The sequence below is a fragment of the Mytilus edulis genome, chromosome 2, assembly GCF_963676685.1.
Source record: "Mytilus edulis chromosome 2, xbMytEdul2.2, whole genome shotgun sequence".
NCBI classification, from domain to species: Eukaryota; Metazoa; Mollusca; class Bivalvia; order Mytilida; family Mytilidae; genus Mytilus; species Mytilus edulis.
The window spans coordinates 76,669,527-76,692,216 of record NC_092345.1 but is presented as its reverse complement, the minus strand read 5'-3'; the positions used below and the strand labels follow the sequence as shown (position 1 = coordinate 76,692,216).

Here is a 22,690-nt window from a genome sequence, read left to right as displayed (position 1 = left end):
ATACATTTGATCGTGTTGTATATTTCTCCGGCTGTGTGATATGATTTCCCCTAATATTTAATTCAAATAAATATCATTAACACACCAAACAACAATTGAAAACGGTTTTCATAAGTTGCAGCTTCGCATTTCCTCGTTATTAAGCCTTATCCTTATATCGTTGATATGTCAAGTCAAGGCACTATTATTGTCTATGTATGCAACATGTTTATACTGCCACAGTAAAGAGAACATCAACAATACTATATTTTTAAGAGAGTTACACAGTTAGCTTTATAATAAATCTTTCATGAGGCCCTCATCATAGAAAAAGCATAAACAAAAATGCAACAGATACATGGCATACATAAGGGTAAAAATGAAGTATAAATAAGGCCAATAGTTTCAAATGATTTCAGAGGTTTTCAACAGTAGATAAAAAAAAAGTCTGATCAATAAAATTTCATTTGTAATTATCTAGACATACTAATCAGCACAGCATTTGGAATAAGAAATAAGTTATAATTAACTAAAACCCTTTTACTCTATTGACAGCAACCAGTAACTGTTAACCATTATTTTTTTTGCAGAAACATTCCAGATTCGTTTAACCAATGGCAACAATCGACAGAATGGAAGAGTAGAAGTTTTTTATAATAACACCTGGGGAACAGTTTGTGATGATTATTTTGATGCTAGAGCAGCTCAGGTTGTCTGTAGAATGCTTGGATATCCTTCGTGAGTATCATTTACAATTATTCAACTGTTTCACAATTATTTTATAATTCTCTGATTGGGTTTTCTTTAATTATAATAATTTCCCCAGACATGTAGGAATAAGGGGCCAAAAAAGGGTCAAAAAGTAGCATTTTTCTAGTTTACAGACAACAACTTGTGTTTAAGTGTGTGGATCACTCTAAAATTATTCTACACAGTTTCTTACTACAAAAGAAAGGGTGGAATTGAGTTTTAGGGTTCTTACCCCAAGGGGGATTTCTATAAGTTGGGGACCAAAAAAGGGGCCCAAATAATAATTTTTGTGGTTTCAAGTCAATAACTTGTGTTTAAGTGTATAAATCTCTCTGAAATTATACCACAAGTTTCCATACTACAAAGGGATGGTTAGGGGGGGTTATGTCTCAAATCATTCAGCAAATAGGGGCAAAAAAGGGTGAAAAACAAGGTTTTTTATGGTTAAAGGACAATTTAGACAATTTAAAAGCAGTGTAAGGGAGGTAAACTTATTCCATTGAAAGAATACTGTTTTATATATATGTTTGATTACCTCCCCTACACCATTTGAAAATTATGTACCGGTATTAAGAAATGATGATAGTCATCACTGGGGTAAAGCTGATGACCGTAATTGCATTCACGGTCATCCCAAGATGTCGGATGAAAAAATAGGATAGTATTTGTATTGTCTGTTACAGTGTTTCTATATCATTTTCTTTACAAAGGAGACATTGATACGATGTAAATTTATAAAAGATTCACACAGAAATCACAAATTACTTCCGAAAAATGTGCATGAAACAGGAAATTCGATTTAAAAAAATCGCTAAGATGACCGTAAATCACAATCGAGATGACCGTAACAGAATCAGCAATTCATAACAAGGGTGACCGTAATTGGTTAAAAGATGACCGTAATTTGTAAAGGATGACCGTAATTTCTAAATGGTGACCGTAACTTTTAAAGGATGATCGTCAATTCTAAGAAATATCCATATTTGTATAACTGCTTTTTTTGTATCAAATGATTAATGGTGTTGATATAAAACGTATTTATATGAGAGTATTATCCTATAGGTAGGAGAAAATAAGACGTGCTTTAAATACAAAGTTCACCATATATATCTTTTTTTCCGGTAGAGGGTTTAATTTTTAAAATGGTCAACATACAACAAGACATGCACATGAAAAAGTGGGGAAAACATGCAACAAAAGCGCGATTAAATTACACCTTACAAGTATAATATAAAAAAAAAAAAAGTGTGCTGCACAGCCTCCAACTAAAAGCCAAAAGATTTTTTTTTTATTTCTGGAATTCCTTGTAATGACATATAATAAATGCACTTTTTAAAAAATGCCAATGGATGTACACCCATTGATATTATATCGTCTTTGATTTGTCTTCTATTTTGTCTTGCAAGTAAAATAACAGAACCTGTTTTTAAAATACTACGACCAAACTACCGGTAGTGAAGGCGAGCTCCAGCAAAATAGATCCTAAAAATAGTCTTGTGCGTATAGCGTATCACAAGGGACAGGGGCGGATTAAGCCATTTTCAAAAAAGGGGGTCCCAACCCAGGGTAAAGAGGGTTCAAACTATGTGTCCCCATTCAAATGCACTGATCGGTAAATAAAAAGGGGGTTCCAACCCCCGGACCCTCCCTTTGGATCCACCACTGAGGGGAACCTTGTCAATTTGTATATACAGCAATGTTATTCATATATATAAAGACAAACTAAGATTGTAATCTGCTTCCTCTGGAACCATACACACAGGCTCGATTACCGGATATTCATATGTTTGATTAGTGTTTTTTATGCTCCATTCATGGACATTATGTTTTCTGGTCTGTGCGTCCGTTCGTTTGTTCGTCCGTTCAAATGTTTTCTATGATATGATCTTTCTAATCATAATGCCAAATTACAGTTTTTTCCTATTTTAATGGTCCATTGAACATAGAAAATGTGTAGATGAGGCATGCACTAGAGACACCTCAGATGGACACATTCTTGTTTCTTCAACTTTTCGTCGTATCTCTGTCAATTTGTATTAAAATTTTAAAGTCGTTATCAATAAATATTTCATTGTTTACGAGACATTTGCAATTTACTATCATTGTCATTAACTCAAAATACGGCAAATAGTTAAAAATAAATTGATGAAACATGTTTATATCCGCTAACTAAGCCCCTATTGAGACAAACACAACAAAAAGCTATGAATAAAAATACGGATATTCTTAGAATTGAGGGTCATCATTTAAAAGTTACGATCATCCTTTATAAATTACAGTCATTCTTTACAAATTACGGTCATCTTTTACAAGTTACGGTCATCTGTTTACCAATCACGGTCATCCTTGTTTTATGTTACGGTCATCTTGAAAATATTTTGATAATGATTTACGGACATCTTAGCTATTTTTTCAAATTGAATTTCGCGTTTCCTGAACATTTTTCGGCAGTAATTTGTGATTTCTGTGTGAATCTTTTATAAATTTACATCGTATCAATGTATACTTTGTAAAGAAAATGATATAGAAACACTGTAATAGACAATACAGATACTGACCTATTTTTTCATCCGACATCTTGGGATGACCGTGAATGCAGTTACGGTCATCAGCTTTACCCCAGTGAGTCATGAGATGATTAGCTGTAATTTTTTTTTCGAAATTACTAATTATTAGTATTAATTTTAACCATGACTATATGACATTTTTTATTTTAATATTTTATGATGTATTTAAATGAGTAGTTATTGTTGCAAATTATGAAATTTGAATTGAGATTATTTTTGGAATAAGGAAAAGGGGGAGGTGAAAAAAAAAATTGTGGGGGAGGGGGGGGGGCACTTTTTCTCATTTCAGAAATTAAAAAGAGAATTTCTTCAAATATTTTTTGTTGTTGAGGGGATTGATATTCAACAGCATAGTGAATTGCTCAAAATTGAAATTTTTTTAGTTCATTAGACCAGATTCATTCTGTGTCAGAAGCCTATGCTGCGTTAACTATTTGGTCAAAATCCAAATTTAGAGCTGTATCAAGCTTGAATGTTGTGTCCATACTTGCTTCAACTGTTCAGGGTCCACCTATGTGGTCGTATAAAGCTGTGCCCAGCTGAGCATCTGGTTATATAGATATGAATATAAACATTCCATACAGTAATGTAATTGATATTTGTTAATATTGTTTGTAGTACTGGAGCTTTATCCAAGTCGAGAGCTTTCTATGGAAGGGGAACAGGTCAAATCTGGTTAGACAATGTACGATGTAGTGGAAACGAGACCAGTCTATCCCAGTGTCAGCATGCTCCAATGGGTGTCACTAACTGTCATCATACAGAAGATGTTGGTGTTATCTGTTCAGGAAGTATGTACTTAATATCTGTATACCAATAATGGAAACATGTACTTATTGTCTGTACTGGAATTATGTTCTTATTTTTTTTCCATAGCAAAAAATTATCCTACACTATTACTGAATAGATAAGAAGAATTTGAAAGTAGAATACTATGAACAGTAGCTGTTTAAGTATATTATATATATTGTAGGCGTTCAATCCTTAACCACCAGAAGACCAGGGCAAATCACTGGTGCTGCACCTACTCCAAACCCTAGTCAAGTTTATGTTAGACTTGTTAACGGACAGGACTCGTTCTCGGGAAGAGTAGAAGTGTATGCCTTTGGTTTTTGGGGAACGATTTGTGATGACCAATGGAATGCTCATGCTGCAGGAGTTGTGTGTGGCATGTTGGGATATCAAACGTAAGATAATCAAATAATTTTGTAATATGTATAAAATTTGTAAATTTGAACACCACAAAATTTAAAAACTCCTTTTTGCATCTCTACAAACTTCAGCAACCAGCAATGCTCTTTATAGTGATAGCTACCAAACTGTGGAAAATCTCCATAACTTGATTCTGCCCCAAAACTAATTGACATGATAATTGGTGACTTTATACTGGTTTACTGTTTGTTTCTTCTACAATTATGTGTTTATTAATAAATTGACCTTTTTGAGAAAAATTCAAGTTGAGCACTAAATAAAGATAAAAAAAAATATGAAACTTTATGATATTTGAAAAAAAAACACAAATAATTATCCTTATATAAATATAAATTTAGTTGATCATTTCTCAAAGCCAAGGGGTTTTCTTCAAATGTCAATTTAAAAATTTAAATGAATTTAGTATAAATACCAATATGACCAAAACCTTCATTAAAATTTTCTTTTTTATAGCAACTAAATTGTAGTTATCTATGAAGCTATACAAATAATTTAGAACTAGTTGCTACATTGAAATAAAATTTATTTTTGAACCACGTTTATTCTTTATAGATGTGCAAAATCTTCACTATTATTCCCTTAGAATTTAGCCAAAGGGTATAATTCAATAGCTATCTTACACAAGTTAACATAGAATTTAACTGAAACAGAGATGGAAATGTTTCGAAAAAGAGGAACAAAGATACATTGTATCACACAGGAATCTTTAACATATACTTGTTAATAAGTTCACTTTAACTTTACAGGACAAATGCAGTTGCACGAACAGGAGCATTCTATGGTGAGGGAACAGGACATATTTGGTTAGACAATACAAACTGTACTGGTTCCGAGTCCAGTATAACTCAATGTAGATCCAATGGATGGGGACAACATAACTGTGGACATAATGAAGATGCTGGTGTCGTCTGTTCTCAAGGTAATTGTCTGTCAGACATAGTAGTTGTCTGTTCTCATGTTAATTGTCTGATAGACATAGTAATTGGTCTGTTCTCAAGGTAATTGTCTGTCAGACATAGTAGTTGTCTGTTCTCATGTTAATTGTCTGATAGACATAGTAATTGGTCTGTTCTCAAGGTAATTGTCTGTCAGACATAGTAGTTGTCTGTTCTCATGTTAATTGTCTGATAGACATAGTAATTGGTCTGTTCTCAAGGTAATTGTCTGTCAGACATAGTAGTTGTCTGTTCTCATGTTAATTGTCTGATAGACATAGTAATTGGTCTGTTCTCAAGGTAATTGTCTGTCAGACATAGTAGTTGTCTGTTCTCATGTTAATTGTCTGATAGACATAGTAATTGGTCTGTTCTCAAGGTAATTGTCTGTCAGACATAGTAGTTGTCTGTTCTCATGTTAATTGTCTGATAGACATAGTAATTGGTCTGTTCTCAAGGTAATTGTCTGTCAGACATAGTAGTTGTCTGTTCTCATGTTAATTGTCTGATAGACATAGTAATTGGTCTGTTCTCAAGGTAATTGTCTGTCAGACATAGTAGTTGTCTGTTCTCATGTTAATTGTCTGATAGACATAGTAATTGGTCTGTTCTCAAGGTAATTGTCTGTCAGACATAGAAGTTGTGTTCTCAAGGTAATTGTCTGACTTCAAAGGTAATTGTCTGTCCTCAAAGGTAATTGTTTGTCAGACATAGTAGTTGTCTGTTCTCAAGTTAATTGTCTGTTACACATAGTGGTTGTATGTCTGTTCTTAAAGTAATTGTTTGTCAGACATAGTAGCTGGGAGAGATTGTTGTCGGCTCTCAAGATAATTGTCTGCCCCAGTTTTGGTCTTTTGCTTGATATTTTTACACTAACCAACTAAGCATTCTAATGTTAATCTGCAAGAGCAGTATGTTATGTAATATCTGAAAAGTTATTTATCAATTAGTTTAGATGATTTACTTATCTCCTAATATATTTCAAGTTTTATGTCAATTCTTTTTTTTCAGCAACGATCCCAGACAACTGGTTGATGATAACTGATAGTAAAAATAAGTCTATATATAGAATGGATTTAACAACAGGAGGTTACATTACTATTCCACTGATTGGCACTGATAACCCTATTGCTATCGACTATGACCCTCTTAATAGGATTGTTTATTGGACAGATGTAGGCAGCAAACAGATCAGGAAAGCTAACATTGATAATAGACAAGTTTCTACATTGTTACAGCTAGGAAGCAGTGAGTACTTGTTTGAAACATTGATAATAGATAAGTCACTACACTTAAAAGCTGATTTAAACACTGTCCAATGTCAAAAGCTGTTATTCTGTGATGTAAACAATGCTGCCTATTTCACAGTATTATATAAATGTTCTGTTTTGACAGAATACAGTTTATAAGTGAAGATATTTAAAAAAAAAAAAAAAAAAAGAATTTTAGCAGTTCCTGATAGAATTAGATAATCATTTTTGTTTTTCATTCTCAAATCAACATGTATCAAATTTATTCGTTCATTGTTTAATCATACGTTTTTTGATTGAGTTAAGTCTGCCAATTGATATTTTATCGTATGTTTTTCTTTGTTGTGATGTTATGCTATTGTTTCAGAAAAAGGGAGACGGTTTGGATCCATTAAAACGTTTAATCCCGCTGCAAATGTTTGCACCTGTCCTAAGTCAGGAATCTGATGTACAGTAGTTGTCGTTTGTTTATGTAATATATACGTGTTTCTCGTTTCTCGTTTTGTTTATATAGATTAGACCGTTGGTTTTCCCGTTTGAATGGTTTTACACTAGTAATTTTGGGGCCCTTTATAGCTTGTTGTTCGGTGTGAGCTAAGGCTCCGTGTTGAAGGCCGTACTTTAACCTATAATGGTTTACTTTTTAAATTGTTATTTGTATGGAGAGTTGTCTCATTGGCACTCACACCACATCTTCCTATATCTATGTAACAAATTTCTTACAGGTTCTATCCCTGATGGTATAGCAGTAGACCCCACATCACAGCTGGTGTTTTACACTGATACAGGATATGATGTTATAGTAGCCATGAGAGCTGATGGGAGTGCTAGTAAAGTTGTAGTTAGCCAAGGACTTGATCAACCTAGGGCTATCTGTCTCGATACTTTGAATGGGTATGTAAGAAAAATTGAGAATGGAAATTGGAAATATGTCAAAGAGGCAATAACCTGATGAAAGAGCATATATCAGCTGTAGGCCACCAATGGGTCTTCAACGCAGCAACTTTGAGTGGTCCTTAGCTGGCCCCTAAATAATCTGTGCACAAGTTCAGTAGACATGGGCATCATTCTAAACTCCAAAACATATAAATGAACTAAAATTTAAAAACACACAAGACTATCAAAGGTCAGAGGCTCCTGACTTGGGAAAGGCGCAAAAATGCAACAGGGTTAAACATGTTTTGTGAGATCTCAACCCTCCCCTATACCTCTAGCCAATGTAGAATAAAGAAACAAACAGCAATACACGCAGTAATACTCAGTTTAAAAGAAGTCTGAGTCCATATTAGAATAGGCAACAGAAAAAAAAAAGCAAAATGACAATATTACATGAGTTAACAAAGGACTACTAGCAGTTACTGACATGACAACTCTAGACCTTGATTAGCAGTTACTGTCATGTCAGCTCTAGACCTTGATTAGCAGTTACTGACATGCCAACTCTAGACCTCCATTAGCAGTTACTGACATGTCAGCTCTAGACCTCCATTAGCAGTTACTGACATGCCAGCTCTAGACCTCCATTAGCAGTTACTGACATGCCAGCTCTAGACCTCCATTAGCAGTTACTGACATGCCAGCTCTAGACTTCCATTAGCAGTTACTGACATGCCAGCTCTAGACCTCCATTAGCAGTTACTGACATACCAACTCTAGACCTCTATTAGCAGTTACTGACATGCCAACTATAGACCTACATTAGCAGTTACTGACATGCCAACTCTAGACCTCCATTAGCAGTTACTGATATGCCACCTCTAGACCTCCATTAGCAGACATGCCAGCTCTAGACCTCTATTAGCAGTTACTGACATGCCAACTCTAGACCTCAATTAGCAGTTACTGACATGCCAACTCTAGACCTCGATTTAACTGATTGAAAATCAACAAATGTATGTTTGTATTACAGTGTGATGTACTGGACAGATTGGGGTTCAAGTCCAAAGATTGAAAAGGCAAATTATGATGGTTCCAATAGACAAATCTTGGTAAATTCATCTCTTGGCTGGCCTAATGGATTAGCCTTGGACACAAGTGGTAAATATCCAGCTATGTAGATAACTTTAAATATAAAAAAGACAGTATTAACTGGTTATTATTTAAGAATCTGTATTGAAGAGAATTTAACAAGATTGTAACATGAAAAATAGTGGCAAATTAAAGATACCAAAGGAACATTCAAATATTAAAGTTAAAAACAATTAAATGCCATGGCATCTTTACTTTATCTATTTATAAAGAAAATCAAAGATGAAAGACTTTAAGATACGTATGATGCAAATTCAATATTTATTTGGTGCAAGTTGTTACAACTGCTAGTACCTGTGTATTTAGGACATGAATTTTTATCTGATATAATGTATGTGTACCACAAAAAACAACAAAATGTTGGACATGGTCTGTTTTTGTCTCGTTTGATGGAATCAAAAAGCGAGACATAGGTATGCTGTTTTAGTTTGTGATTAGGTCTAGTTTATGGTGAACCACTAGTGGTAAGTCAAAGATATTTGATATGCAGTTGTATTAGTATTGGTACATCTTTTACATGGAGATTATTTGGCCCCACCCCTTCAGTTATGGTGTATTGACTTTGAAACTTTTGCTTAGTTTTCATGTATTAGTTTGTGATTAGGTCAGTTTATGAGGAACCACTAGTGGTAGGTTAATGCTATTTGGTATTCAGTTGTATTAGTATTGGCACATCCTATTACCATGGAGTTATTTGGCCCCACCCCCTCAGTTATGGTGTATTGACTTTGAAACTTTTGCTTAGTTTTCATGTATTAGTTTGTGATTAGGTCAGTTTATGGGGAACCACTAGTGGTAGGTTAAGGATTATTGGTATGCAGTTGTATTAGTATTGGCACATCCTATTACCATGGAGATTATTTGGCCCCACCCCCTCAGTTATGGTCTATTGACATTGAAACATTTGCTTAGTTTTCATGTATTAGTTTGTGATTAGATCGGTCTATTGGGAACCACTAGTGGTAGGTCAATGATATTTGGTATGCAGTTGTATTAGCATTGGCACATCTCAATACTATGGAGATGATTTGACCACACCCCTCAGTCATGGTTTATTGACTTTGCAATTTTGTTTAGGTTATTTGTATTAGTTTGTGTTTAGGTTTGTTTAAAGGGAACTACTTATGATAAGTCAATGGTATTTAGTATGCAGTTGTATTAGCATTGGCACATCTCATTTCCATGGAGATTGTTTAGCCAAGTACCTTCAGTCATGGTTCATTGACTTTGAATATTTGTAAAACTTACATGTTCTTGTGTTGCTATTTTAATTTTGCATTATCTAAACAAGGACGTATAACTTACATACATCCTTGATCTCAATAACAAAAAAGCGAGACATATCTCTGTGATAACAGATTATTCCTCTTTTCCAGCTGGTAAAATATATTGGATTGATGGGAAAACTTATAAACTGGAATCAGCAAATTTAGATGGAACTGGACGAACAACATTACTTGATGAATCTAGAAAATCTCCCCATCCTCATTATTTTGATCTAGCTAAATACCAAAACACCATTTATTTTACTGACTGGGCTGCCAAGTAAGTAGATACTTAACAGATCTGTGTAATTCAATCCATTGATAACTAACTGTAAGATTGAAAAGGTATCCATTGATAAAGAATAAACTATAAAGTATGTCTAGACAGGAATATGTTATCAGAGTAACAGTTAAACTATGGATTCATTATTATTCGTTGGATACCAGTTTTTGTGGTTTTCTTTGGTACAGGTGAACCACGAATTCATATGTTCAATGAAATACATTATTGTCTATAGGCTTTGTAAGCAGAGACTGTCAAAATCACAAAATCAAATACAAACGAAAATACTGGTTTTCCTCAATCCACAAAAATAGATACCCATGAAAATAAATGAATCCACAGTATTCCTTTATTTTGCAATTTTGGGAAAAGATAACTATAAATTGATACACGAACACAATCATTTAATAATACAATAAAGGATTTCAGTAAGAAGTATAATGACAACATGTATTTCTTACTAGATTTGACTTATTTGTTTGAACTGATTGTATAACCCCTTGTTTTAGGTCAGTGAGGACTATCAGCCTCACCGCTGGTACATCTGCTGGAACAGTTGGTCCACCTACTTTTGGACGATTGAATGGTTTGGCTTTCCATAAAAACGGATATGGTATTACAGGTATATAAAAATCAGATAAGTCAATACTGCTAATGCATTCTGCATTTGGTCAAAACAATTATTAAAAAAAACTGACCATATGTCATATAAAGATTTATTATGAAGAACTAATCTAGTGGTTGCAGCAGCTGATATCTTTGTTAAAAGAATATCAAAGGATGTTCCAAACACTTTTGGAATGGCAGTTATTTTATTATATCTCCTGCTTGTTGACCACACAGTTAATAGTAACTGGGGAGTCAGACCTTTCTCTAAACTTTGTTTACCACACAGTTAATAGTAACTGGGGAGTCAGACCTTTCTCTAAACTTTGTTGACCACACAGTTAATAGTAACTGGGGAGTCAGACCTTTCTCTAAACTTTGTTGACCACACAGTTAATAGTAACTGGGGAGTCAGACCTTTCTCTACTAAACTTTGTTTACCACACAGTTAATAGTAACTGGGGAGTCAGACCTTTCTCTAAACTTTGTTTACCACAAAGTTAATAGTAACTGGGGAGTCAGACCTTTCTCTAAACTTTGTTTACCACACAGTTAATAGTAACTGGGGAGTCAGACCTTTCTCTAAACTTTGATTACCACACAGTTAATAGTAACTGGGGAGTCAGACCTTTCTCTAAACTTTGTTGACCACACAGTTAATAGTAACTGGGGAGTCAGACCTTTCTCTAAACTTTGTTGACCACACAGTTAATAGTAACTGGGGAGTCAGACCTTTCTCTACTAAACTTTGTTTACCACACAGTTAATAGTAACTGGGGAGTCAGACCTTTCTCTAAACTTTGTTTACCACAAAGTTAATAGTAACTGGGGAGTCAGACCTTTCTCTAAACTTTGTTTACCACACAGTTAATAGTAACTAGGGAGTCAGACCTTTCTCTAAACTTTGTTTACCACACAGTTAATAGTAACTGGGGAGTCAGACCTTTCTCTAAACTTTGTTTACCACAAAGTTAATATTAACTGGGGAGTCAGACCTTTCTCTAAATTTGTTTACCACACAGTTAATAGTAACTAGGGAGTCAGACCTTTCTCTAAACTTTGTTTACCACACAGTTAATAGTAACTGGGGAGTCAGACCTTTCTCTAAACTTTGTTTACCACAAAGTTAATAGTAACTGGGGAGTCAGACCTTTCTCTAAATTTGTTTACCACACAGTTAATAGTAACTAGGGAGTCAGACCTTTCTCTAAACTTTGTTTACCACACAGTTAATAGTAACTGGGGAGTCAGACCTTTCTCTAAACTTTGTTTACCACAAAGTTAATAGTAACTGGGGAGTCAGACCTTTCTCTAAACTTTGTTTACCACACAGTTAATAGTAACTGGGGAGTCAGACCTTTCTCTAAACTTTGTTTACCACACAGTTAATAGTAACTGGGGAGTCAGACCTTTCTCTAAACTTTGTTTACCACAAAGTTAATAGTAACTGGGGAGTCAGACCTTTCTCTAAACTTTGTTTACCACAAAGTTAATAGTAACTGGGGAGTCAGACCTTTCTCTAAACTTTGTTTACCACAAAGTTAATAGTAACTGGGGAGTCAGACCTTTCTCTAAACTTTGTTTACCACAAAGTTAATAGTAACTGGGGAGTCAGACCTTTCTCTAAACTTTGTTTACCACAAAGTTAATAGTAACTGGGGAGTCAGACCTTTCTCTAAACTTTGTTTACCACAAAGTTAATAGTAACTGGGGAGTCAGACCTTTCTCTAAACTTTGTTTACCACAAAGTTAATAGTAACTGGGGAGTTAATAGTAACTGGGGAGTCAGACCTTTCTCTAAACTTTGTTTACCACAAAGTTAATAGTAACTGGGGAGTCAGACCTTTCTCTAAACTTTGTTTACCACACAGTTAATAGTAACTGGGGAGTCAGACCTTTCTCTAAACTTTGTTTACCACAAAGTTAATAGTAACTGGGGAGTCAGACCTTTCTCTAAACTTTGTTTGAATTTATCTGAATTGAAAAATCAATGTCTAGCTACCTTTCATTTGCTTAACTTATGAAATTTTATTTATTTTTAGGTCAAAATGGCTGCTCTTCTAATTCTGGTTGTTCCCATTTGTGTTTTCCTGGTCCTTTAAAAAGTAAGAAATGTGCTTGCCCACCAGCATTAAGTCTTCAACCTGATGGACTTACATGTAGCACAGGTAAGAACATATAATAGAGTGTTTAGCCATTTATTATATGGGTGTTCTTGGGCCAATCTGCATTTATCTTTAATAGCCAATTAAAGTACAGTGGGTTATTTTCCCCGGGTGTATATTTTCACTTATTTTCACAGATAGAATAAAATCATCAATTTTAAAGTGCACATGCAAAGGTATTGATAAAAGTTTTGAATCCGTCAAAATATTTCATATACTTTTTTCAATAAAAATCTCAAAAATAACCTGCAATAAGAATGATAAATTTATGAAATTTTGATATGCCTGTTTTTTTTTTAATTATTGACTCAGTTCTTCAAGCCTTAGTGTATATATAGATATTAAATTTGGAGGAAAAGGAAGTGAACAGAGAGTGCTGATCACAATTATATACCAACGCAACACTGGAAAAGTCAGTTCATGGGTTGTGACACTGTGGCAACATTTCAAACATAAGTTATCAGTTAGGGGGATTAAATGGCAAATAAATTGTCAATGTGCAGTCCCAGTTGTGTTTTTTTTTTTCATTGTAAAACAGTATTATTGAGAAACAGGGAAACAAATAAACAATAATATGATGAAAAAAACCCACAACTCTTCAACTGATAGAACATTTTACCCAACCAAAAAAATGTGCATCTCTTGAAATACTGCTAAAATAAAAACAATAAATTCCACCAGTGAAAATGCTTAGGAACAATACAGAAAAATGCTACAGAAGTACTAGATAAACCAAAAAAAAAAAACTGCATCAAGTAAATTTGCTGATTAGTACTTAGTACTGGACATCCATGTTAGGAGTGTATAGAATGTGTTACATCTTTTTTTAATTATTTTACAGCTAAATCATGTCCAAGTTTTACACTACCAGCAAATGCAATGGTAAATCCAACAAACTGTTCTACTGGACCGTCTCCACCAGGGAGCAACTGTACAGTAGTATGCAGAACAGGATACCAGCTTTATGGTCAGCCCAGAGTCACATGTGCTTCAAATGGACAGTGGAGTGGAAATGTAGCATATTATTTCTGTAGAGGTGTGTATTTTGGGGTCATTCTTGACAGACAAAGAAAGGAAAGAAATAATACAGTTATGGGTAGCATTTTCAGTAAACTTCCAGAATTTTCAATCCAAGGACTGTTGTTTGGTGACTGGTTTACCACTCTGGAAACGTTTGACTTGTCTGAATCTACCCCTTAAAAGTTTTGGCTATATTTTTCGTCTAATTTTAGACAAAAAGCAATAAGTAATAGTTATATCAGACCTGGTTCTTTATCAGAACTATGATAATTTGTAGATGTCCTAGAATTTTACCCTCTTTTATATTAATTGTAGTAGTAAAAGGAGAAGGTTCAAGAAGGGTTGAAATTGGCCCTAAATACTTAATGTTCTTTTACAAATTTTACTTAGAAATACTTGTGATAATACTATTAAGACAAAAATATATTTTCCGCCACTTTCCTTTACAATCAATTTATGAAGCTAAGTAATCATTATTTGTATTTTAAGGTCAATTTTGGTACTTTTTTGCCATAATTTTAATTGTTTTTGGCATATTTAACATTTGCCACCATCCACAATCCAAAAAGTCTTTATATTGATGAATTCTGTATCAAAATTGGAATCTTTTGGTTATAACACATTTTGAATCGTAGGTGGCGGCCAAGGTGTTTCTAAAGCTTTTAGGTCTGAAAATCTCACAAAACCATCATATTTTGACAAAATGTCCAAAATGGGCGCACTTTGGAGAAAATGATGTACTTTTATGAAAAGAACTGATGTATTAAGCAATAGGACTTTTGGAATAGACCCATTTACGAACCAAATTGTGACCTTTTTGGTGTTTCATGATTAAGTTGATATTTAAGGCCATTTTGTGCCATAAGTGAACCTTGTCCTTTATGAAGCTTAACTTACTTGCCTGCATTACAAGGAGAAGTGTTTAAAATAGGGAAATGACGTGGTATGGAATACCATAGATTATTTCTTCAATATGATTATTCCTGACATGTTAATCATACTCTAGAATGATGCAGAGTATAAAGACAATTGTTAGTATTAGTACAATAGTCTATTTTATTAAGTTTGCTGTAAGTCATTTGAAACCTATGTATTATCATTGTTAACTGAAATCAGCAAGTACTGACTTCATCAACTTGTTTTTATGTTTATAGATACCTAAAGATTGTCCAGCATCAATGATTCTGATGTTCTAGCAATAAGCCCATATTACTGTGTTGTTAATGATTTTACTGATGATTATCCCCCCTATTTCCCCAATTTTATAACCATTCCTTTGTTTGTTTACAGATACCCAGGCTCCATTGTTGAGTTGTCCTCTAGACATATCAGCAGTAGCTAGTCAGGGATCACAGACTGCCACAGTGAAGTGGGATCCACCAAGTCCTGTAGATAACTCTGGTAAACCAGTACGTGTATCCCAGTCTTTACAGTCACCAGTCACACTAGGAGAGGGAACGTACACAGTCAATGTATGGGCATCAGATGTTAATGGACAATCAGCATCATGTACATTCAAAATCATCATAAAAAGTAAATGTTTTATTTCTTCTTTTATAATTAATTAAGTCCTATTTCATATCAAGAAGTAGTTTCACAGTGCTCATTTCATTGAATGAAAAGAATTTTAAAAACTTTAAATTTCGTATGATAACACCATTATTTCTTTCCATATGAATCAATGAACCTCGGACAATTTCCATATTGGTCATGTGAATCTAAGAATAGTTTGATTTGACTTGTACAATTCCAGCTTAATAAATGATATTTTTGTTTAGTTTTATAAAAAAGTTATAACGTGATCCTGTAATGAAAATGCAAGACGACTCTTAAAAGCACATATCTTAATAAGAAATAAAATGCTAGAATGTGTGAGACAAATATGTATATATAAAACTAACCTTAACTATACACTTGAGTCAACGTGATGATCGTAACTGCAGTTACGATTATCCCAATATGGCGGACACACAAATATAGGGATATTTTAGAAGGCTGATTTCTCCACTTTAACAGCTTATTTTCAGATTTGTTTTATATCAAGAAACATCTTTATAAGCATTGCCGTTGAATGTGTTTTTCATATGTTACAGAAAAACAAACAAAAGAACGAAAATCGAGAATCAAAAAATCACGATGATGATCGTAACTTCGTCTACAGATGATTGTAACTTGACTTGTTTTTATAAAAAGATGATCGTAACTCAAAATTTACGAAATCAATGTTTTTTTCCACTAAATGAATACTCTTTTTAGCAGTCACGATAAAAAAAACATATTATTTTAAAATCAAACAAAGAATAAATGAAAACCGCTATTCTAAAAAGAAATGACATAAGGGGGATTAGCAGACTTATGTGCAAATGTCCTCAACATTATGAGTAATTAAGTTAACATTCAAAATGGATTTACGTGGATATGAAGTTGATATAAATATCATTCTCATAATACAGTTTAAGAATACAGACCAAAACTTTCACTGAATAAAGTAAAGGAGGGCATGAAGTTACATTATTTTGATGACTTTCTATCGATTTAAATTGTTGCCTGGTCTCGGTTTTTCTTAATCAAACTATGACTATTAAAAATTAGAAGACTACAGAGGTGGACTTCGAGGGAGGGTCAAGGTGTTCGCATCACCTTTTTGTGGGGTAAATTTGGTTGATTGTATAGGGAATCAATGAAGCATGACTAGCGGGCCTACTCTTGGGCAGCCTGTCCCCAATCTCTTTTTGAAAATCTCTGGATACGCCACCGAACTACTGTTGCCTATATTTACCATGGATTGACTATCTATGTAAAGAAGGAAAAGTTGAAATAGATGGTATACACGTTCATATTAGATTTTTCAAGCTACAAATTGTTACATTTATACGGTATATGACATGTATTATTGAAGTTGGTCGAAGAAGTTGTGTTGAGCCAAACGTATCAATAAGGAATCTATCATAAGGGGAGATGTTTGGAAAAAGGCAGGACAGGAGATTTGAGTAAAAAAAGGCCGGATGAACATCTTGGCCAAACAAAAAGGCAGGATGACAATCTATGTAAAAAAAATCAAGATGAAAAAAAGGAAGACCGAATAGAGTAAAAATAAAAACACAGGATAGAGAGTTCAACAAAAAAAATGCAGGACAAAATTATTCATCCTAGCCCCTCCCCCAAAATAAAAATCAAATAGTAGCTCCCTTTATTGACGGTTTCATTGGTTTTTTTTTTATTCAACAGATATGATTTCACTTCTTAATGCTTTATTTTTCCAACCTCTCCCTTAAAAATAGTAAATCTGTTAATAAAAGAAACTATAAAGTCTGAATTCCCCAAAAATACCAGATCCTCGAAAGGTACTATTGTCCCTAAAAGTGTAGGGGAAAAAATAAAATAAAAACTTCAATTTTAACAAACTGGTCATTAATATAAACTGTCCAATACCTTATTTATATAAAACATATGAAATCAATATAAAGTTGTGTTAACCCCCAATGCATTTTAATATTGAACTAGATAAATAAGAAATACCAAATCTCGCGAAGTCATAACCATGTGTGCACTTACCAATAGGACGTTATCCTCCCCTCTATGATCGTTTGTCATTATTATCACAATATCAGCTGATAACGTACATTTTGTCGCATACTAGACAGCTTTATTTGTCCTTATTTATCAGAAAATGCTCCGTTGGAACAAACAGTTACGATCATCTTAAGTACAAGTTACGATCATCGTTTATAAAAATAAATAAAAGTTACGATCATCATCGTGATTTTTTGTATCTCGATTTTCATTCTTCTTGTATCTTTTCGATCCAGTCCGAAAAAATATTTCATTGGCAATGCTTATAAAGATGTTTCTGGAAATAATACATATCTGAAAATAACCTTTTAAAGTTGAGTAATCAGCCTTATAAAATTTCCCTATATTTGTGTCCACCATATTGGGATGATCGTAACTGCAGTTACGATCATCACGTTGACGCCAGTGACTATATATGATAACTAAACTGGTGTTATGAGTTAAAAAAATCATGTTCAAATATAAAATTTCTTTCAGTTTTGAAATGTCCTCAACTGAAGGCACCAAGTAATGGTATTATTGCCACACCCCTCTGTCCTAACTATTATGGAGCTCAGTGTCAGGTGGGATGTTTACAAGGGTACCAGCTGATTGGTGGTTCAGGAGCTGTCGTCTGCCAAACTGATGCTACCAACAATGCATTCTGGTCACCTAACAATCTCCAGTGTCAAGGTAGTTAGATAATATAGATAGAGAATATGTTGATCAAACTTGTGTGGAATAAACATTTTCTAAATTGAAGTGTAACTTACAAATACAAATCTCAATGATTGTTAAAAGAAAATTTATCTTCGTATACTCAAATTAAAGCCTGACTTTTAAAAAACTGTTGCTCTTGAGCAACAAACTAGAAAATTTCCAAAATAAAAAGGAAGCTTACTTTGACTACTTCCAACTTAACTAAAAGTGAAAAGTAAATATATCCAGTCACAGCCCAGTAAGTGCATGTTTATGTGAAAAATTGCCTTAAATCTGACATTTAAATCCCAACTGGAATCCCAAAATTCAACAAACCAAAACATTATTAAAATCAAAAAGATGAATTCTTTCAACAATTCAAATGTTCTAACAATCATTTGGATTTGTATTTGTAAGTTACACTTCAATTTTGAAAATGTTTGAATGTTTCATTCCTGAGTTAAGGGACCTTGACTATCTGGTTAGTAAGTTAATGTTTTACGCACTGTAAGCTAAGTTTAGTATGCTTAGTTCAATTGACATTTTGGGTTTGAGAAGACATATTCTGCTTTCTAAGAGAAATTACAATGGATTGTTTGGATTAACAATTATAATAATACTTCAGTTGCAATACAAACAAGTTGAAATTGTTTAATATATACTGGTGATCATAAGAATTGTAATTATTCTGTTATATTTATTGTATTTTCGAACAGCCATGACTTGTCCTGACCCATTAACTCCAGCTAATGGAAAACTAAGTTGTCAGACTCCATATAAAGTAAACACAGTGTGTACACAGAGCTGTAACCCTGGTTACCAGGCTGCCTATGGTACAGGAAGTAGAATGTGTTCTTCCTCTGGACAGTGGACAGGACAGCTCTTATCTTGTATGCCTGGTAAGTGATAAAATTTGAAAAGGAATGGAACCATTTTTGTTGTTTGGTTTGTTTTCTTCTTCTTTTGTACAACATAAGCTAAATTTGTATCTCTGTGCTCATATTTTTATTGAGGAATTGTCTGAACTTTTTGATGATTTCTTAAAGATATTTTGATAGTTTGGACTTCAAAAATAACTCAGTTTTGGACTTGGATAAATGTAAGCTATTGACATCAATGGTTATTCATGGCAATCATTGTTGACATGTACAAGTAAAGATGTTAAAACATGAACTCCTTTGTACAATTTGGAACCAATAGGATTACTTGGTTCTTTGAAATTTTTCAAATTGAGCTGTATGATAAGGTCAGGTGTTATCTTTGACTTTCTGTCCCTCTTAAAAAAGTATTTTCCCATACATTGTAAGCAAGTATGAGTGGGGGAATTCCTATCGACATACAAATTCTTATTTTATTTTTGACTGTTGTATGTTTAGTTTCAGCCAATGGTAATGGTTATCCTGTTGTGAGTGGACGTCCTCCATTAAACCCAGGAAAACAACAAGCAGCATCTCCGACAACTAATAATTTGAATGCTGGAGGAATCACGGCTGGAGTGGTTGCAGGAGCTGTAGTTATAGTTCTAATTATAGTGGGTGCTATTATCTTTCTAAAAAGAATGTAAGTTAATTATATAATACATTTCACAGACATAATAATTAGCATAGAACTTTCTAAAATTGGCAGGGCAAAAAATATTATGCTCATTTGAAAACATTTTGAGTTAATTTTGAAAAATAAGTATGTTCAGCTTGTAATTAGAAAAAAAAACCAATGTAATTAATATTTATTTTTAGAAATAAATATAATGAATGTGACTTTATGATTACATATTTTAATGTATAAATGGAAAAATAAATGTAACAAGTGTCAATTTTTAGGATAAATAATTATGTTAAATGTGAAATTTGAAAATGGAAATAGAACTGTGCAGCTTACAAAGAAGATATGTTTCCATATATAATAATAAATATTCAGTGTAAGACAGTAAAATAATCTTTATTATGTTAATTTTTAGGCAATATGGAAGCGGTTCAGGTGGACGAGGCTATGAAATGTCTGGAATGACCAACCCCAATTATAGCTCAACTTCATCATGAAGAGACAATTAATTCTTCTTGTAAATAAACATTGAACCATTTCATATAGGCATGATTGATGGGAATATTTGATGGCAGTGGCTTTTGATAGATGAATTCAAATGGATAGAAATATACATGTTTTATGACTTTGAATGCCAGTGTTTATGGTTTATGTATTTAAAGTCTGCTGATATAAAATATAAAATTCTTTGGTTTTATATATGTGTAGCTAAATTTAAATGTGGGTTATGTTATTACATATGTAATGGTTACTTTTAATTCATTTACCCCTGTATTCATTTGTTTTTAGTGGAGTAGTCATTATGCTTTAATTCAAATTTTTTATACTTTTCACCTTAAAATGAAAACAAAAACGAATGATGAAACAATTATAGCTTTGCCATAGAATCATGATATCATTTATTTATTCATATGGTTTGGTATAAGTTTCGATCAGGATACCTGAATTTTAGTTTGGTAACTGTTTTGATGAGAGTAACTGAATTTTTGTTTGGTAACTGTTTCAATCGGTGTAACTGAATTTTGTTTTAGTAACTGTTTTGATGAGAGTAACTGAATTCATTTTAACATATTCCATAAACTCACTATCATTTCATAACTTTCATTGACATATTTCATAAAACACTTTTTTTACTTGAACCATACTTCCTGCCATTATATTATAATCAAAGAATAGAAATATTTATTAGAATGATTTAAATATGATTTTTAAGATTGCGTATAATCATGTTTAATATTAGTGCCATTTTGTTTTTTTATTATAATATTCAAGTTTTATAACAATACAATTGTATCACAGATTTCTTTTCAAATTAACACATGTTTAAACTTTTTTATATATTTGCCAGTTTGTTAAACTCATGTTTGTTTAAAAAATCAAAATGAACAATTTCAAAAATAATATTTTAGATATCTTGTAATTGGTAAAATGGTAGATTTAATATCTTGTGATTAACATGGACGAGTTTCACATTTATGCATTTTCCCTTGCATTTCTGATGTCACAATGCTTATATTATTATGTCACAGTCCATTGTTCAATAAAGTCATTTATGGTGTAACTTGTCAATAAAAAAGAAATAGAAATTTAGAAAGAAGAAAAAATAGAACTTAAATCAAAATGTTCGAAGGATGTCCATGAGTTCTTCTAGATTTCTATTTATTTCCAAACTGATCTCCTTTATCAGACATTACAACATTTATGATTCCATTTCTCTGTTTGATTTTGTAGATTTTTTTTTAAATGCCATTTTCTATAAAACTATGATAATGTCAATTGTATGTGATCAGTTATTAAACATACTTTACACGTAATAGGTTTGTAAGACTAGCTGTTTGTTAAAGAAACTTATGATTGAAAACATTTAATTTGTTTTCCTTCAATTTAACAGAGAAAATCATGAAATGGACCATTCATTTATATTTTCAATTAGCAAGCTATCAGCATTGCGACAGACAAACATTTCTGATATTTCTGTATGTAAAACTAAAGTATAACCTCAAAATGACATTTTTACATGTTTTAATTTAAAAACTCTAGTTTTCTGGTATATAACACATATAGTTTTTGATCAAACTTTCTCTACAGCTTTTTTTACAATTTCGGTAAAGAATGTATCTTGTTTTTTGTACTGTAATATACTCTAATGTGGAAGTGCAATAATATTGTAACTTATCTGTTCCAAATGTGTGCAATAAAATGTGGAAACACCTTAGGGTTTGTTAATTGTCCTTTAATTGAAGGCCCAAGCACAGATAGTAAAGTTCATGTGCTGATATTGTTCAAGATATTTGTACACAAAATGTTGTACACATGTGTCAGATATTTGTACACAAAATGTTCTACATATGTGTCAGATATTTGTACCAGTAATGTTGTACATATGAGTCAGATATTAGTACAAAAAATGTTGTACATATGTTTCCGATATTTATACACAAAATGATTTACATATGTGTCAGATATTTGTACCAGTAATGTTGTACATATGAGTCAGATATTTGTACAAAAAATGTTGTACATATGTGTCCGATATTTATACACAAAATGATTTACATATGTGTCAGATATTTGTACAAGAAATGATGTACATATGAGTCAGATATTTGTACACAAAATGTTGTACATATGTGTCAGATATTTATACACAAAATGTTGTACATATGTGTCAGATATTTGTACACAAAATGTTGTACATATGTGTCAGGTATTTATACACAAAATGTTGTACATATGTGTCAGATATTTGTACACAAAATGTTGTACATATGTGTCAGATATTTATACACAAAATGTTGTACATATGTGTCAGATATTTATACACAAAATGTTGTACA

At 32.8% G+C, this 22,690-nt stretch overlaps 1 protein-coding gene across 1 annotated transcript in view; it reads left to right on the top strand.

The window, feature by feature from the left end:
- The window catches only part of LOC139513004 (scavenger receptor cysteine-rich domain-containing protein DMBT1-like), a 70,218-nt gene extending 48,150 nt beyond the window's left edge, over positions 1-22,068 (top strand). Inside the window, exons 32-47 of the mRNA XM_071301050.1 lie at positions 570-717; positions 3,915-4,087; positions 4,270-4,483; positions 5,255-5,427; positions 6,455-6,691; positions 7,419-7,587; positions 8,603-8,730; positions 10,098-10,266; positions 10,779-10,891; positions 12,918-13,043; positions 13,882-14,076; positions 15,351-15,593; positions 18,111-18,305; positions 19,028-19,210; positions 19,694-19,871; positions 20,269-22,068. Of these exons, the coding sequence (XP_071157151.1) occupies positions 570-717; positions 3,915-4,087; positions 4,270-4,483; positions 5,255-5,427; positions 6,455-6,691; positions 7,419-7,587; positions 8,603-8,730; positions 10,098-10,266; positions 10,779-10,891; positions 12,918-13,043; positions 13,882-14,076; positions 15,351-15,593; positions 18,111-18,305; positions 19,028-19,210; positions 19,694-19,871; positions 20,269-20,350 (2,726 nt within the window). The 3' untranslated portion in view covers positions 20,351-22,068. The remainder of the gene's footprint in view (positions 1-569; positions 718-3,914; positions 4,088-4,269; positions 4,484-5,254; positions 5,428-6,454; positions 6,692-7,418; positions 7,588-8,602; positions 8,731-10,097; positions 10,267-10,778; positions 10,892-12,917; positions 13,044-13,881; positions 14,077-15,350; positions 15,594-18,110; positions 18,306-19,027; positions 19,211-19,693; positions 19,872-20,268) is intronic.
- The last annotated feature ends 622 nt before the right edge of the window (positions 22,069-22,690 follow it).